The sequence below is a fragment of the Pristiophorus japonicus genome, chromosome 3, assembly GCF_044704955.1.
Source record: "Pristiophorus japonicus isolate sPriJap1 chromosome 3, sPriJap1.hap1, whole genome shotgun sequence".
Taxonomy (NCBI): Eukaryota; Metazoa; Chordata; class Chondrichthyes; family Pristiophoridae; genus Pristiophorus; species Pristiophorus japonicus.
This window is the reverse complement of record NC_091979.1, coordinates 105,297,392-105,313,384: the sequence shown is the minus strand read 5'-3', so window position 1 is coordinate 105,313,384 and position 15,993 is coordinate 105,297,392. Positions and strand designations below refer to the sequence as shown.

The 15,993-nt window shown below is 47.7% G+C and overlaps 1 protein-coding gene across 1 annotated transcript in view; it reads left to right on the top strand.

The window, feature by feature from the left end:
* Positions 1–1,601: 1,601 nt before the first annotated feature.
* The window catches only part of LOC139259816 (formin-like protein 2), a 425,278-nt gene continuing 410,886 nt past the window's right edge, over positions 1,602–15,993 (top strand). The window contains exon 1 of the mRNA XM_070875639.1: positions 1,602–1,755. Within this exon, the coding sequence (XP_070731740.1) occupies positions 1,735–1,755 (21 nt within the window). The 5' untranslated portion in view covers positions 1,602–1,734. The remainder of the gene's footprint in view (positions 1,756–15,993) is intronic.

The following is a 15,993-nucleotide window of genomic DNA, read 5'->3' as shown; positions in this document are numbered from 1 at the left end:
TTCTCATTAAATCAGTCCTGGTGTTTCCTGGTTGAGTGACCGAGCATCACTTCGCAGGCACTGGATATGGAGGCCTGGAGGGCAGACCAAGCACTGTGGGCATTCTGCGTCTCGGGATCATCAAGGCACGCCAGGTTAGCAGTGAGGCGCTGATTGTATATGACTCTCTTAGCTGGGTCTTTGAGTGCCCAGGCATTGACTTTTTTGCGGCACTGTTTCTGCTGCCGTCGCCGCTTTGGGGCTATGTTGATTCCTCTAAAAGAGGTGGCAGTAACGCCCGGAGGCCAAACAATGGCTTACGCCGTCAATCTGGGTGGCAGGAGGCGGGAGCTCTCAATCTCGGTGGCAAAGGCTCTTGCTGCCCAAGCGCCGCCGAGGATGGAGTCGGGCCCAGGGAGGTTTGAAGACCTGAAAATAAAAATCATAGCAAAAAAAAAACCACCACAACATATTCAGGGGACCCCATCCAGGTAAGTCGCTGTAAAAAAAAGATTTAAAAATATATTCACTAACCTTTTTTTCCGTTCTTCGTACTTACCGTCAGGGTTAGAAAAGCCGACTCTTGCCCACACCAATCCGGCAGCTCGGCGGGCAGGAGGCCACTTATGCTGCTTGGCTGCCAGAGGATGTCAGCAGGCGGTTTCCGGCAGTACTCCCCTCCCGCCCGCTCCAGCCCAAGTGGAAAATGGCAAAGAGGAGAGACCGGCAGCAAAACTCAGCGGCAGTGGGCGGCAGCAGGCAGCAGTGGGCGGTAAGGCCACCAATATTGGGGCCCAAGAGTTAAAGGAATTTCAAATACCAGACCCAGGCATGTTGTAACTTTCAAAAGGGGCAGCAGTTGCACAGAATGTTACAAAACACACCTAAACAGTCCAATGGCATTAAAGCATAATTCAAAATCAAAGCATGAGGTTCAGGAAGACGATTGCTATGACTTGTGCTTCACCTAAACAAACGGTTCTGCTCAACAAAGCAACAGATATCTTGTGCATTTTAAGCATTCAAACTTATTAATTAATTCTTTGAGTAATGAAAAGCCAGGACTATCATCACTTCAATAGCAGTAAGCTTTTCTTAAAATTCAACTCATGTTTTTAATAAAGAAATGCTACTGCAGTTTTCAAATGTTAATTGTTTGGTTTGGATAATCGCCCAATCGTCTTGGTATTCAGGTTGTGTGAACGCTGACACTGATCCCAGCGAAGTATTTGAGGTGATTGCTGAAGTACTGAGAGAAAAAACATGGAAAAGGACCATTGACAACATAACGGAGTCTCAGGATCTCTGAAGCGGGAAAGGTAAATGTTGCATTATGAAGCAATGGAGCAAAAAATAGTAAAGCAGACTTTGAAGAAATGGTTTTCATAACTCAGGTGTATAATACAATGAAGTGGGGGTGGGGGGGAGAGGGGATGGGGAACACAGATCCCATTCCCCCCTCCTCCTGGTACTCTCCGTGGCATGATGTGTACAGTATGTGGAGCGTAGATCAATACTGCTGTAACTTTGTATCCATTACTAAGTACAGGCAGTTCCCAGACGGTTCCCTCTGACCCGGATAGATTTGTAAGATTGACATCTGCACACAATTCACCAAAATGCCTGATGAAGACAAACCACATGCTTTAAAGCTTTTCTAGTTTGTTACTAGCTGAACTTAATAACAAACAGCACATGGTGTCAGAATGGAAATAACACACTCTCTGAATTTACCAAACGGAGTAACTATTGACAATGTGGCCACAAGATGTTAAGGTTCGTGGTTAGGATTAAGGCTCGGAATTCGGGTACGGGTTAGTGGTTAGAGCCAGTAGTTAGGGGTAAAGTTAGAAACTGTTATTGATGCCTTTGTCCCTAGATGCATCCCTGGTAAAGAGAGAAGAAAGAAAGACTTGGATTTATAGCGCCCCTGGATCCTCAACTATTTACAATCAATATTAATGACTTGGATGAAGGAACCAAGTGTAATGTAGCCAGGTTTGCTGATGATACAAAGATGGGTGGGAAAGTAAATTGTGAGGAGGACACAAAAAATCTGCAAAGGGATATAGACAGGCTAAGTGAGTGGGCAAAAATTTGGCAGATGGAGTATAATGTGGGAAAATATGAGGTTATCCACTTTGGCAAAAATAATAGAAAAGCAAATTATAATTTAAATGGAGAAAAATTGCAAAGTGCTGCAGTACAGAGGGACCTGGGGGTCCTGGTGCATGAAACACAAAAGGTTAGTATGCAGGTACAGCAAGTGATCAGGAAGGCAAATGGAATGTTGGCCTTTATTGCAAGGGGGATAGAGTATAAAAGCAGAGAAGTCCTGTTACAACTGTCCAGGGTATTGATCAGGCCACACCTGGAGTACTGTATACAGTTTTGGTCTCCGTATTTAAGGAAGGATATAATTTTATTGGAGGCTGTTCAGAGAAGGTTCACGAGGATGATTCTGGAGATGAGGGGGTTGACTTATGAAGATAGGTTGAGTAGGTTGGGCCTATACACATTGGAGTTCAGAAGAATGAGAGGTCATCTTATTGAAAAATATAAGATAATGAGAGGGCTCAACAAGGTGGATGCAGAGAGGATATTTCCACTCATAAAGGAAACTAAAACTAGGGGACATAGTCTCAGAATAAGGAGCCGCCCATTTAAAACTGAGATGAGGAGAAATTTCTTCTCTCAGAGGGTTGTAAACCTATGGAATTCACTAGCCCAGGGAGCTGTGGAGGCTAAGTCATTGAATACATTTAAGATGGAGATAGACAGATTTTTGAGCAATAAGGGAATAAAGGGTTACGGCAAGAGGGCAGGGAAGTGGAGCTGAGTCCATGATCAGATCAGCCATGATCTTATTGAATAGCGGAGCAGGCTCCAGGGGCAAAATGGCCTACCTATATCTTATGTTCTTTCACGACCACCGGACGTCTCAAAGCGTTTTACAACCAATGAAGTACTTTTGGAGTGTACTCACTGTTGTAATGTGGGAAACGCGGCAGCCAATTTGTATACACTACAGCAATGTAATAATGACCAGATAATCTGTTTTGTTATGTTGATTGAGGGGTAAATATTGTCCAGGACACCGAGGATAACTTCCTTGCTCTTCTTCGAACAGTGCCATGGGATCTTTTACATCAACTTGAAAGAGCAGACAGGGTCTCGGTTTAACGTCTCAACCAAAAGACGGCACCTCTGACAGTGCAGTGCTACCTCAGCACTGCACTGGAGTGTCAGCCTAGATTTATATGCTCAAGTCCCCGGAATGGGATTTGAACCTGTTACATCCATAATAAAATAATGTAACTGAGTATTGTAGACGTGAGTGTGACCTTAGTTCCTTTATTCTAACTCCAGAATGCTGGTACGGGCATGGGAAGCCTGCTTATATACAGTGCTCCCAAGGGATGCTGGGATCCCTTGGGACTCCAACAGGTACGCCCTCTGGTGGCGGTATAATACTGGTTACATAGGGTTACATACATAACATCACTCCCTCCCAAAGTCAACAGTACATTTATTTACAGGGTGAGACAATCTGGGGCCTTTCACTCCCTAGTCGATCGTCTCGGTACAAATGTAGGTGTAGGTGAGTTGGTTGGTTCTTCGCTGGGCTGCTGTGCAGCTATCTTTACTGGGCTGCTGGGGATGGTGAGTTCTGCTTCGTGGTCAACCGTGATGTCGGTTGCCATTTGTGTGTGTGTCGGAGGGTCGAAGTTGGTGGTGTCCTCTTCGGGTTGCTCGTGGCTGCCTGTGAATTGCAGTTTGGTTTGGACCAAATGCTTCCAGCAAGTTTGACCTGAAACAGCCTACTCCCTTCTTTGGCTATGACAGTGCCAGCAAGCCATTTGGGACCATGTCCATAGTTGAATACAGATACAGGGTCATTGACTTCAATATTGCTTGATGGTTTGGACTGCCCGTGCTGCCTGGCCATTGAATGAGGGCTTGAACGGGACAGATGTTACGTGCTTGATCCCATTGCGGGTCATGAATTCCTTGAATTCAGCCCTGGTGAAGCACGGCCCATTGTCGCTTACAAGGACATCAGGCAGGCCGTGCGTGGCAAACATGGCTCGTTGGCTTTCGATAGTGGCAGTGGACGTGCTTACAGACATTATTACACACTCAATCCATTATGAATAAGCATCCACAACAACCAAAAACATTTTGCCTAGAAACGGGCCAGCAAAGTCAACGTGGATTCTAGTCAACGTGGATCCTAGACCACAGTTTGGAGGGTCATGACCACAAACTTCCTGGGTGCATTGCTCAGTTGAGAGCAAGTATTGCCTTGGCAAGACTGCAAATCTGAGTTGAGGCGGGGCCACCACACATGGGATCTGGCTATAGCTTTCATCATAACTATGCCTGGGTGGGTACTGTGTAGGCCGCATATGAACATTTCCCTGCCTTTCCTAGGCAAAACCACGCTATTACCCCACAAAAGGCAGTCCGCCTGTATGGACATTTCGTCTTTGCGCCGCTGGAATGGCTTGATCTCTTCATGCATCTCTGCTGGGTCACTGGACCAGCTCCCATGGAGGACACAGTATTTTACAAGGGACAGTAAAGGATCCTGGCTGGTCCAGGTCCTGATCTAGCGGGCTGTAACGTGTGACTTTTCGTTTTCAAATGCATCCATCACCAAGAGCAAGTCTGCAGGTTGTACCATTTCCACCCCAGTGGTGGGCAATGGTAGCCGACTGACAGCATCAGCGCAGTTCTCTGTGCCTGGTCTGTGGCGGATTATATAGTTATAGGCAGACATCTTTGGATGCGAGCAGAGGCATTGGTATTGATACCTTTGCTCTCTGAGAATAACAATATGAGCAGCTTATGGTCAGTTTCTAACTCAAAATTAATCCCAAACAGATACTGGTGCATTTTTTTTACCCCGTAAACACATGCCAGAGCTTCTTTTTCAATCATGCTGTAGGCCCTTTCGGCCTTGGACAAACTCCTGGACGCATAAGCGACCGGTTGCAGTGTTCCCGATTTGTTAACTTGTTGTAACACACATCCGACCCCGTATGAAGACGCATCGCAAGCTAGCACTAAACGTTTAAATGGGTCATACAGAACAAGCAGTTTGTTGGAACATAACAGATTTCTGGCTTTCTCAAAAGCAACCTCTTGTGATTTCCCCCATACCCAGTCATCTCCCTTACGTAGCAACACATGTAGGGGTTCTAGCAAGGTGCTTAACCCGGGTGGCAAATTACCAAAATAATTGAGGAGTCCCAGGAACGACCGCAGCTCCGTCACGTTCTGTGGTCTCGGCGCGTTCTTGATGGCCTCCGTCTTGTCGTCGGTGGGTCTGATGCCGTCTACCGCGATTCTTCTCCCTAAGAACTCAACCTCTGGCGCCAGGAAATCACACTTCGAGCCATGAGTCCCACACGATCTAGCTGACTTAGAACCTCTTCCAGGTTCTTCAAGTGTTTGATGGTGTCCCGACTTATGATCAATATATCGTCCTGGAAAACGACAGTGTGCGGAATCGACTTTAGCAGGCTCTCTATGTTCCTTTGAAAAATAGCCGCAGTCGATCGAATCCCAAACGGGCATCTATTGTCGATGAACAGATCTTTGTGCGTGTTGATGCAGGTGAGGCCTTTCGAAGATTCTGCCAACTCCTGCGTCATGTAGGCCGAGGTCAGGTCCAAAGTTGTTATGTATGGAGAAAGAGTCAGACTGAATACTGTGAGCTCAAAGTAAAGTGTGACCTTAGTCTTTTATTGCAGGTCTCCAGAGTGCCTCTCCAACCTGTGAGGCCTCCTTAAATACCTGTGCTCCCACAGGATTATGGGATCCCTTGAGACTCCAGGTGATGAACCCCTGGTGGCTGTACAGAATAAATACAAGTTTACATATATAACAAGGTCCAACTTGTTGAACATTTTTCCTCCTACCAGGGCCGCAAATAGGCCGTCTGCCTTGGGTAGCGGGTACTGGTCCTGCAGCGAAAAACTGTGAATCGTTACTTTATAGTCCCCACAAATTCTGACCGTGCCATCACCCTTGAGGACCGGAACAATCTGACTGGCCCACTCGTTGAACTCCACCGGCGCGATGATGCCTTCTCGTTGCAGCCTGTCCAGCTCGATCTCCACTTTCTCTCGCATCATGTATGGCACCACCCGTGCCTTGTGATGCATGGGTCATCTACCGGGAACCAAATGGATCTGTACCTTCGCCCCCGAGAAACTTCCGATGCCTGGCTGAAATAACGACAGAAACTTGCTCAGAACCTGGGCACATGAGGTGTCGTTGACGGACAAAAGCGCTCGGATGTCGTCCCAGTTCCAGTGGAATTTCCCCAGCCAGCTTCTGCCGACAGTGTGGGGCCATCTCGTAGTATAATCCATGGTGGAAGTTCGTGCACTGCTCCATCATAGAAGACTTTTACTGCTGCTCTGCCAATTACAGGGATCAGCTCTTTGGTGTAAGTTCTCAGCTTGGTATGAATGGGGCTCAGCTTGGGCCTGTCTGCCTTGTTGCACAATGGCCTGTCGAAGGCCTTTTTGCTCATGATAGGCTGACTCGCACCCGTGTCCAGTTCCATGGATACTGGAATTGCGTCCAGTTTGACTTTTAACATGATCGGAGGACATTTCGTGGTGAAGATGAGTACCCCGTACACTTCTGCCTCCTCGGTTCGAGTCTCTAGTTCAGCTTGATCCGCCATGGATCGATCTTTCTCTGCAACGTGGTGATTTGCAGGATTTGCAGCTCATCTGCATGTTCGCTGGAGGTGTCCCATTGTTCCACAGCCTTTGCACACATAGTATTTGAAGCAGCATTGATGGGCTTGATGATCACCTCCGCAGGGGCAACAAGGTGTTAATTGCCTCTCATTAAAGTTTGATGGCGGACTCTGGGTCATCTGAGGTCGTGCAGCTGCAAGCATGTACGTTCTGCCATATGCATTCCTGCCTGAAAATGACGTTACTTTGTGTACAGTACTTGCCAAAACCTCTTTATGCTGCAAAATTTGTTTGGTGTTATCGCTGGTGGACATAAATGCCTGAGCTATCGTTATGGCTTTGCTCAAGTTCGGTGTTTCAGCAGTCAATAGTTTGCGAAGGATAACCTCATGGCCAATGCCAAGCACAAAAAAGTCTCTTAGCATTTGCTCCAGGAATCCATCGAATTCGCAATGTCCTGCAAGGCGCCTTAGTTCGGTGATGTAGCTCGCCACTTCCTGGTCTTCAGACCGTTGACATGTGTAAAATCAATATCTTGCCATCAGAGCGCTCTCCTTCAGATTTAGGTACACCCGGACCAGTGTACATAGTTCTTCATATGATTTGGTTATTGGTTTCACCGGAGCAAGAAGATTCTTCATGAGGCCATAGGTTGTTGCCCTGCAGACGGTGAGGAGGATTGCCCTTCGTTTGGCAGCGTTCTCGACCCCTTCCAGCTCATTGGCCCTAAAGTATTGGTCGAGTCGCTCCACGAAAGCCTCCCAATCATCACCTTCTGAGAATTTCTCCAGGATACCAACAGTTCTCTACATTTTCGCGAGATGGTTCGTTATCTCGTCGCCAGTTGATACGTCCATAATAAAGTAATGTAACTGAGTACTGTAGATGTGAGTAAGTGTGACCTTAGTTACTTTATTCTAACTCCAGAATGCTGATACAACATGGGAGGCCTGCTTATATATAGTGTTCCCAAAGGATGCTGGGATCCCTTGGGACTCCAACAGGTATGCCCTCTGGTGGCGGTATAATACTGGTTACATAGGGTTGCATACATAACAGAACCCACAATCTTGGTCTCAGAGGTGAGTGTGCTACCCATTAAGCCACGGCTGACACTAAGGGCTGTATTTTCGGTTCTGCTCATCGCAGGGCGGTAATGGCAGCGGTGCGGAAAGTTTGCACCGAGAAATAGTTGCACCTGCAGCCACAAAATTTGCCATCTGAGCCCTGAATGTGGAGCAGTGCGCTAAGGGAGGCGTTGCGCACCTCTCTTAGGGCACAAGGCCGGCTGAGCAACTGAAATCTGTTGCTAAAGAGCCAGCCTCAGAACGCATGAAGAGAAGCTTTTGTGGGAGAGAAAAAGCACCCCACAAGTCACAAGAAACATTCCCAAAAGCTTGCCCACCCCACATTAGGATAAATCGCAAAGATAAAAATAAACAAAACAATCAAACTTACTTCATTCATTACTTAATTCATTAACCGCTGCTGGGACAGATCTGACTGCCTGGTGCGCTAGAGGGTCGGCGTACAACAAAAATTGATGCGCTGTCGAAACCTGAGGCGTTCCACACTGACTCGACGCTCCCGAGTGGTGCTGCTCAGCCCTCCCGCAAAACTGGCAACTAATTTCCCGGCGGGCACTGGGAGGTGGCCACCCATTCGGAATCCATTCCCGCTGGCATTACCGCTCCTCCAAGGCACAAACAGAGGCGGCAACATTGGGAAAATCCAGCCCCAAGGGTGGAAAATTCGGTGATATCGCCCATTTTATCACCGCCCGGATAAAACAGTCGGATCCAGGGCGCACTGAGCGCTAATGGCGCCATCTTGAAAACGGAGCAGAAGTTCAGTGCATAAAAGGATTTGGAAAAGCAGGCTGCGTTTTTCACAGTGAAGTTTTATGTGAGTTCATAGTTTGTTTTAAAGAATATTTAAGGACATTTTCAAAACTGGGGCTATACTATGTCAGCCATTATTCCTGGCTGCTTTTTCTATGCAGCTTCAAGCTGGAAGAAGGCTTATTGATGAGCATTTTGAGCATAACCGAAGAGCTCACAAATGTATGGGGAGGAGGCCTTACCCCCCCCCCCATGAGTTTACAGGGAACAGCGCTCATACCTGCAGCTGTCTAAGGCACAGTGCATTAGAAGGCTACGCTTCCGAAAAGAAGTGGTCACAGAGATATGCCAGCTCATAAAGGCAGACCTACAGCCTACCAGCGGCAACAGGACTGCACTGCCTGTCGAGGTGAAGGTGACTGCGGCACTTGCCTTATATGCCTCCGGCTCCTTTCAGGCATCAGCAGGGTACATATGCTCCATCTCGCAGTACGATACACATCGCTGCATTTGCCAGGTGACTACTGCACTGTACGCAGGCAGGATGGACTTTATAAAGTTCCCAATGACCAAGGAGGCACAGAATGAGAGGGCTATAGATTTTGGACGAATTGCTGGCTTCCCCAAGGTTCAGGATGCCACTGACTGTACGCACATCACCCTGCGAGCACCTGTACTCAATCCAGAGGTTTACCGAAATGCTTCGGGGTGGACGGCCGCCTGTCCGTCGCTGCTCTCTGGGATTGTGGGACAACTTTCCCTGCAAAGATGAAAATGGGAATGGTTACCAGAAGGCCCATCTGCTCTTGTGGCACACACAGATAGCCATCAAAGCACTTATACCATATTGTGGGCATTTAATACAGTCCTCTGTTTAATGGCCCTGGAAGTTACATGTGGTTCATGAGGAAGACATCATAATGCAGAAACATATTTTAACATCTCAGAAAGCAATCCTAATAATGTGTAACGATCACTCATGGCAAATAAGGAGCAACACTAAGCCTACCTATACCAACATGTGTCAGATTTATAATTTAAATAATGAAGGAGTGCATCTATAAAAATATTACTTACTTTGACGATCCTGCAATGGTCATTGAACCTCTTGTGGCACTGGGTGTAGATCCTTCTGATGTCACCTCCTCAGAGATGCTGGCCCAAAGATGCCTAAGAACCACTGGGATGGATTTACTTGCACCCCTTCTATTTAAATCCCCCCATCTCCTCTCCACAGCTGTGATAGCGGTCTTGTTCGCCTCATTACTGAATTTTTTCGGTCACTGACTGCTCCCATCTCCTTCCATCGTGCCTGCTACCCTAAAAAGGCTGATTCAGCCCTGGACTGCGCTCCCCGACAGCTGACCAGAAGCGTGGGAAGAAGAAAAAAATGGCAACAAAATAAAATCAGGAAAAAAAAATTGTGCATGCACAGAAGGCCCATTTTTTTTTTGCTCGCAAAATTCAGTTATGCAATGTCAGACTTATCACTATCACTATCGCTGGTCACCGTTTGGCGAATTTTACTAGGTCCAGCGATAACGGTACCCCAGCGGTAAAAAAAAATTCCGCTGCCATTATTGCCTAACAACAGGCAAAATCGCTAAAACCCAAATTTCGAACCCTAAATGTCTTAATGGAGGTACAGAAAAAGGAAACCACTTTAAGCCAGGTATCTAGCTTCCTACAGAAAAAGGTTCTTTCAGCTAACCAATTGAAACTTATTTTAAACAGATAAAATCCAGAACCTATACTTTCGTTACACAACTGCATACTACATCAGCCAAATATTCATTTTAATATGGAAAATTAAACTGTGAAGCATTGGAGATTCAGCTATTGTTAAATTTTGAAAACCTACAAAATGAGCCGTTCCTAGTAAAATTAGTGATGGAAAGTACTCTAGCAGGCAATTGGAAAAGCTTTAAAAGAATATCGAAAAATTAAGGGATTGCTCATTAAGCAACCAAAGGATGTCAGTACTGCTAGATTAATTACCTGTATGGGCAGGGAAGCACTAAAAATAATTGAAGGTCTTCAGCTTGCGACAGGTGAAGTTCAGACTGATATAGAGGTTGTTCTCAGTGAGATGGAACAATTTTATGTTGAAAAGACTAATCGCGGATAACGGAACATTATGATGACGGAGGATTCATCAAAGCTTACTAGACACAATACAATGCCAAATACCAGAATCCCTTCAAAGACATCCAAATTAATGTCAAGGTTCAACCTACATAGTTGCCAGCCAGAAGCCTATCTCTAGTTATAAAAGAACTTGTCAAGAAGCACATTATTTAGCTTGTTAAAAGGAAAGTTGTTGGATCGGATGATATCCCAACTTGAATGGTGATGGTAATGAAAAGGAATGGTAAAGTTCACCTGTGCAACAAAGGTCTCAAATGTAATCATTACCCAGTTTGAAACAAAGATAATGTTTTGCCTAAACTAGTGAAAGTGGCACTATTCACATTTGTAGGTGCAACAATAGGATTTTGGCATATTGTAGTCAGATGAGTCTCCAAACAATATCCCAACAGTGGATAGTCAAGGGTCTATAGCGGGGAGGAGGAACTTAACATAATCACAATCACTAAGGAGGTGGTACTCAGCAAGATAATGGGCCCAAGTTTCGGGCTGCGCCGTTTACGCGCCAGAAAGTGCGCCTAAAAAAACTTACCTATTCTCCGGCTCCCTGCAGGTCCTCTGGAGCCGGGCACAGCGCAGCACGAGCTGTTGGGGGCGGAGCCAGGTCCCTGCACTGAAAACAGTGCGGGGACCTGTGCACATTCGCGCTACAGTGGGCGCGCATGTGCAGTAGCTCCAGGCGCCCAAAACTGTGGGAGGCGCCCGAAGCACGCAGCCCCTAGCCCTGGCCGAATGGCCTCACTGGGGCTGCGTGGATAAGGCTCCTCCCACCCGACCGGACCCGACCCGACCCCCGCTCTCCCCCACCACCGCCCCCCCCACCGGCAACCCGACCTCCGCGACCCCCCCGGACCTCCACGACTCTCTCTCTTCCCCCCCGCCCTCCCGGACCTCCGCGACCCCTCCGGCGACCCGACCTCCATAACTCTCCCCCCCGCCCCCGGACCTCCGCGACTTTGCCCCCCCCTCCGCGACTCTCCCCCCCCCCCGGACCTCCGCGACTCTCTCTCTCTACCCCCCCCCCCCGGACCTCCGCGACACCCCCGGCAACCCGACCTCCGCGACTCTCTCTCTCCCCCCCCCGGATCTCCGTGACCCATGACTTCCCCTCCCTCCGCGGCTCTCCCCCTCTCCCCACCCCGGACCTCCGTGACTCTCTCTCTCTTCCCCCCCCCCCACCCCTCCCCGGGCCTCCGCGACCCACCCGGTGACCCGACCTCCGCGACTCTCTCTCCCCTCCCCCCCGGACCTCTGTGACTTCCCCACCCCGGACCTCCGCGACTAATTCCCCCCCCCCACCCCCCGGACCTCCGCAACCACCCCCCCCCCCGGAGACCCGACGCCACCTACCTGTAAATCCAGCCCGAAGTCTTGGGCCCGGCCGTTCAGCCTCCTTCTCTCCCTTCCCTCCCTTCCTCCTCTCTCTCCTTCCCTCCCTCCCTCCTCTCTCCTTCCCTCCCTCCCTCCTCTCTCCTTCCCTCCCTCCTCTCTCCTTCCCTCCCTCCATCCTCTCTCCTTTCCCTCCCTCCATCCTCTCTCCCTTATCCCCCTCTCCCCCCTTCTCCCCCCCTCACCCCCCTCTCCTCCTCCCCCCTCCTCCTCCACCCCTCTCCTCCTCCCCCCCTTCTCCTCCCCCTCTTCTCCTCGCCCTTCCTCTCCTCCTCCCACCCCCGCCCCTCCTCTCCTCCTCCCACCCCCCACAAACCTCCTCCTCCTCCTCCTCCCCCCCACCCCCTCCTCCCCCCCACCCCCTCCCCACCCCTCTCCTCCCCCCTCCCCACCCCGCTCCTCCCCCCTCCCCACCCACCCCACCCCACAACCTCCCCCCCCCACCACCACCCCACCCCCACCCCCTTCTCCCCCCCCCACCCCAACCCCCTTCTCCCCCCACCCCTCTTCTCCCCCTCCCAGCCCCCTTCTCCCCCTCCCATCGCTGTCAGAAACACAGACACTGACAGACAGAGAGTGAGAGACACACACAGACAGACAGAGAGATAGAGACACTGACTGAGACACACTGATGGGGCCATCCCAGCACGCTGTTGGAGGACTCCCGGTGCTGCAGTCGGTAAGCAGAAAATGTTTTATTGATTGATTTTTTTTTTAATTTTTTTTTTTATTAATTTTTTTTGGATTGATTTATTGGTTGATTTATTGATGTATTTATCATTTATTATTGATGATGGCTCTTTATTTGTAAAACTGAAGTGTTTAATGTTTGTAAACTTCCCTTTAAACCCTAGCCCCCCCACCCCTTTCCCTACGCCTAATTTGTAACCTACGCCTGATTTTCTAAAGTGCAGACAAGGTTTTTTCGAACGTACAAAAATCTTCACTTACTCCATTCTAAGTTAGTTTGGAGTAAGTTTTCACTGCCTAAACTTTGAAAACAGGCGTAAGTGGCCGGACCCGCCCCCTTTTGAAAAAGATTCTGTTCCAAAGTGAAACTGTTCTAACTGACTAGAACTGGAGCAAACTAAATGCCGAGAATTCAAATTTCGAAGATACTCTATTCTAAACCAGTTGCTCCAAAAAAACAGGAGCAACTCAGGCCGAAACTTGGCCCCATTGGAACTAAAGGCACATAAATCCCCTGGACCTGATGGCTTGCATTCTAGGGTCTTAAGAGAAGTAACCACAGAGATGGTGGATGCATTGGTTGTAATTTACCAAAATTCCCTGGATTGTGGGAGGTCCCAGCAGATTGGAAAACTGTAAATGTAACGCCCCTATTTAAAAAAGGAGGCAGACAAAAAGCAGGAAACTATAGACCAGTTAGCATAACATCTGTGGTTGGGAAAATGTTGGAGTCCATTATTAAAGAAGCAGTAGCAGGACATTTGGAAAAGCAAAATTCGGTCAGGCAGAGTCAGCATGGATTTATGAAGGGGAAGTCATGTTTGACAAATTTGCTGGAATTCTTTGAGGATGTAACGAACAGGGTGGATAAAGGGGAACCAGTGGATGTGATGTATTTGGTCTTCCAGAAAGCATTTAACAAGGTGCCACATAAAAGGTTACTGCACAAGATAAAAGTTCACGTGGTTGGGAGTAATATATTAGCATGGATAGAGGATTGGCTCTCCAAAAAATAGAGAGTCGGGATAAATGGTTCATTCTCAGGTTGGCAATCAGTAACTAGTCGGGTGCTGGGACCCCAACTATTTGCAATCTATATTAACGACTTGGAAGAAAGGACCGAGTGTAACGTAGCCAAGTTTGCTGACAATATAAAAAGATGGGAGTAAAAGCAATGTGTGAAGAGGATACAAAAAATCTGCAAAAGGATATAGACAGGCTAAGTGAGTGGGCAAAAATTTGGCAGATGGAGTATAATGTTGGAAAGTGTGAGGTCATGCATTTTGGCAGAAAAAAAATCAAAGAGCAAGTTATTATTTAAATGGAGAAAAATTGCAAAGTGCTGCAATACAGCAGGACCAAGGGGTACTTGTGCATAGAAACATAGAAATATAGAAAATAGGTGCAGGAGTAGGCCATTCGGCCCTTCGAGCCTGCACCACCAATCAATGAGTTTATGGCTGAACATGCAACTTCAGTACCCCATTCCTGCTTTCTCGTCATACCCCTTGATCCCCCTAGTAGTAAGGACTTCATCTAACTCCTTTTTAAATATATTTAGTGAATTGGCCTCAACATCTTTCTGTGGTAGAGAATTCCACAGGTTCACCACTCTCTGGGTGAAGAAGTTTCTCCTCATCTCGGTCCTAAATGGCTTACCCCTTATCCTTAGACTGTGACCCCTGGTTCTGGACTTCCCCAACATTGGGACATTCTTCCTGCATCTAACCTGTCTAAACCCATCAGAATTTTAAGCGTTTCTATGAGATCCCCTCTCATTCTTCTGAACTCCAGTGATTACAAGCCCAGTTGATCCAGTCTTTCTTGATATGTCAGTCCCGCCATTCCGGGAATCAGTCTGGTGAACCTTCGCTGCACTCCCTCAATAGCAAGAATGACGTTCCTCAAGTTAGGAGACCAAAACTGTACACAATACTCCAGGTGTGGCCTCACCAAGGCCCTGTACAACTGTAGTAACACCTCCCTGCCCCTGTACTCAAATCCCCTCGCTATGAAGGCCAACATGCCATTTGCTTTCTTAACCGCCTGCTGTACCTGCATGCCAACCTTCAAAGACTGATGGACCATGACACCCAGGTCTTGTTGCACCTCCCCTTTTCCTAATCTGTCACCATTCAGATAATAGTCTGTCTCTCTGTTTTTACCACCAAAGTGGATAACCTCACATTTATCCACATTATACTTCATCTGCCATGCATTTGCCCACTCACCTAACCTATCCAAGTCACTCTGCAGCCTCATAGCATCCTCCTCGCAGCTCACACTGCCACCCAACTTAGTGTCATCCGCAAATTTGGAGATATTACATTTAATCCCTTCGTCTAAATCATTAATGTACAATGTAAACAGCTGGGGCCCCAGCACAGAACCTTGTGGCACCCCACTAGTCACTGCTTGCCATTCTGAAAAGTACCCATTTACTCCTACTCTTTGCTTCCTGTCTGCCAACCAGTTCTCAATCCACGTCAGCACACTACCCCCAATCCCACGTGCTTTAACTTTGCACATTAATCTCTTCTGTGGGACCTTGTCGAAAGCCTTCTGAAAGTCCAAATACACCACATCAACTGGTTCTCCCTTGTCCACTCTACTGGAAACATCCTCAAAAAATTCCAGAAGATTTGTCAAGCATGATTTCCCTTTCACAAATCCATGCTGACTTGGACCTATCATATCACCTCTTTCCAAATGCGCTGCTATGGCATCCTTAATAATTGATTCCATTATTTTACCCACTAATAATGTCATGCTGACCGGTCTATAATTTCCTGTTTTCTCTCTCCCTCCTTTTTTTAAAAGTGGGGTTACATTGGCTACCCTCCACTCCATAGGAACTGATCCAGAGTCAATGGAATGTTGGAAAATGACTGTCAATGCATCCGCTATTTCCAAGGCCACCTCCTTAAGTACTCTGGGATGCAGTCCATCAGGCCCTGGCGATTTATCGGCCTTCAATCCCATCAACTTCCCCAACACAATTTCCCGACTAATAAGGATTTCCCTCAGTTCCTCCTTCTTACTGGACCCTCTGACCCCTTTTATATCCGGAAGGTTGTTTGTGTCCTCCTTAGTGAATACCGAACCAAAGTACTTGTTCAATTGGTCTGCCATTTCTTTGTTCCCCGTTATGACTTGCCCTGATTCTGACTGCAGGGGACCTACGTTTGTCTTTACTAACCTTTTTCTCTTTACATATCTATAGA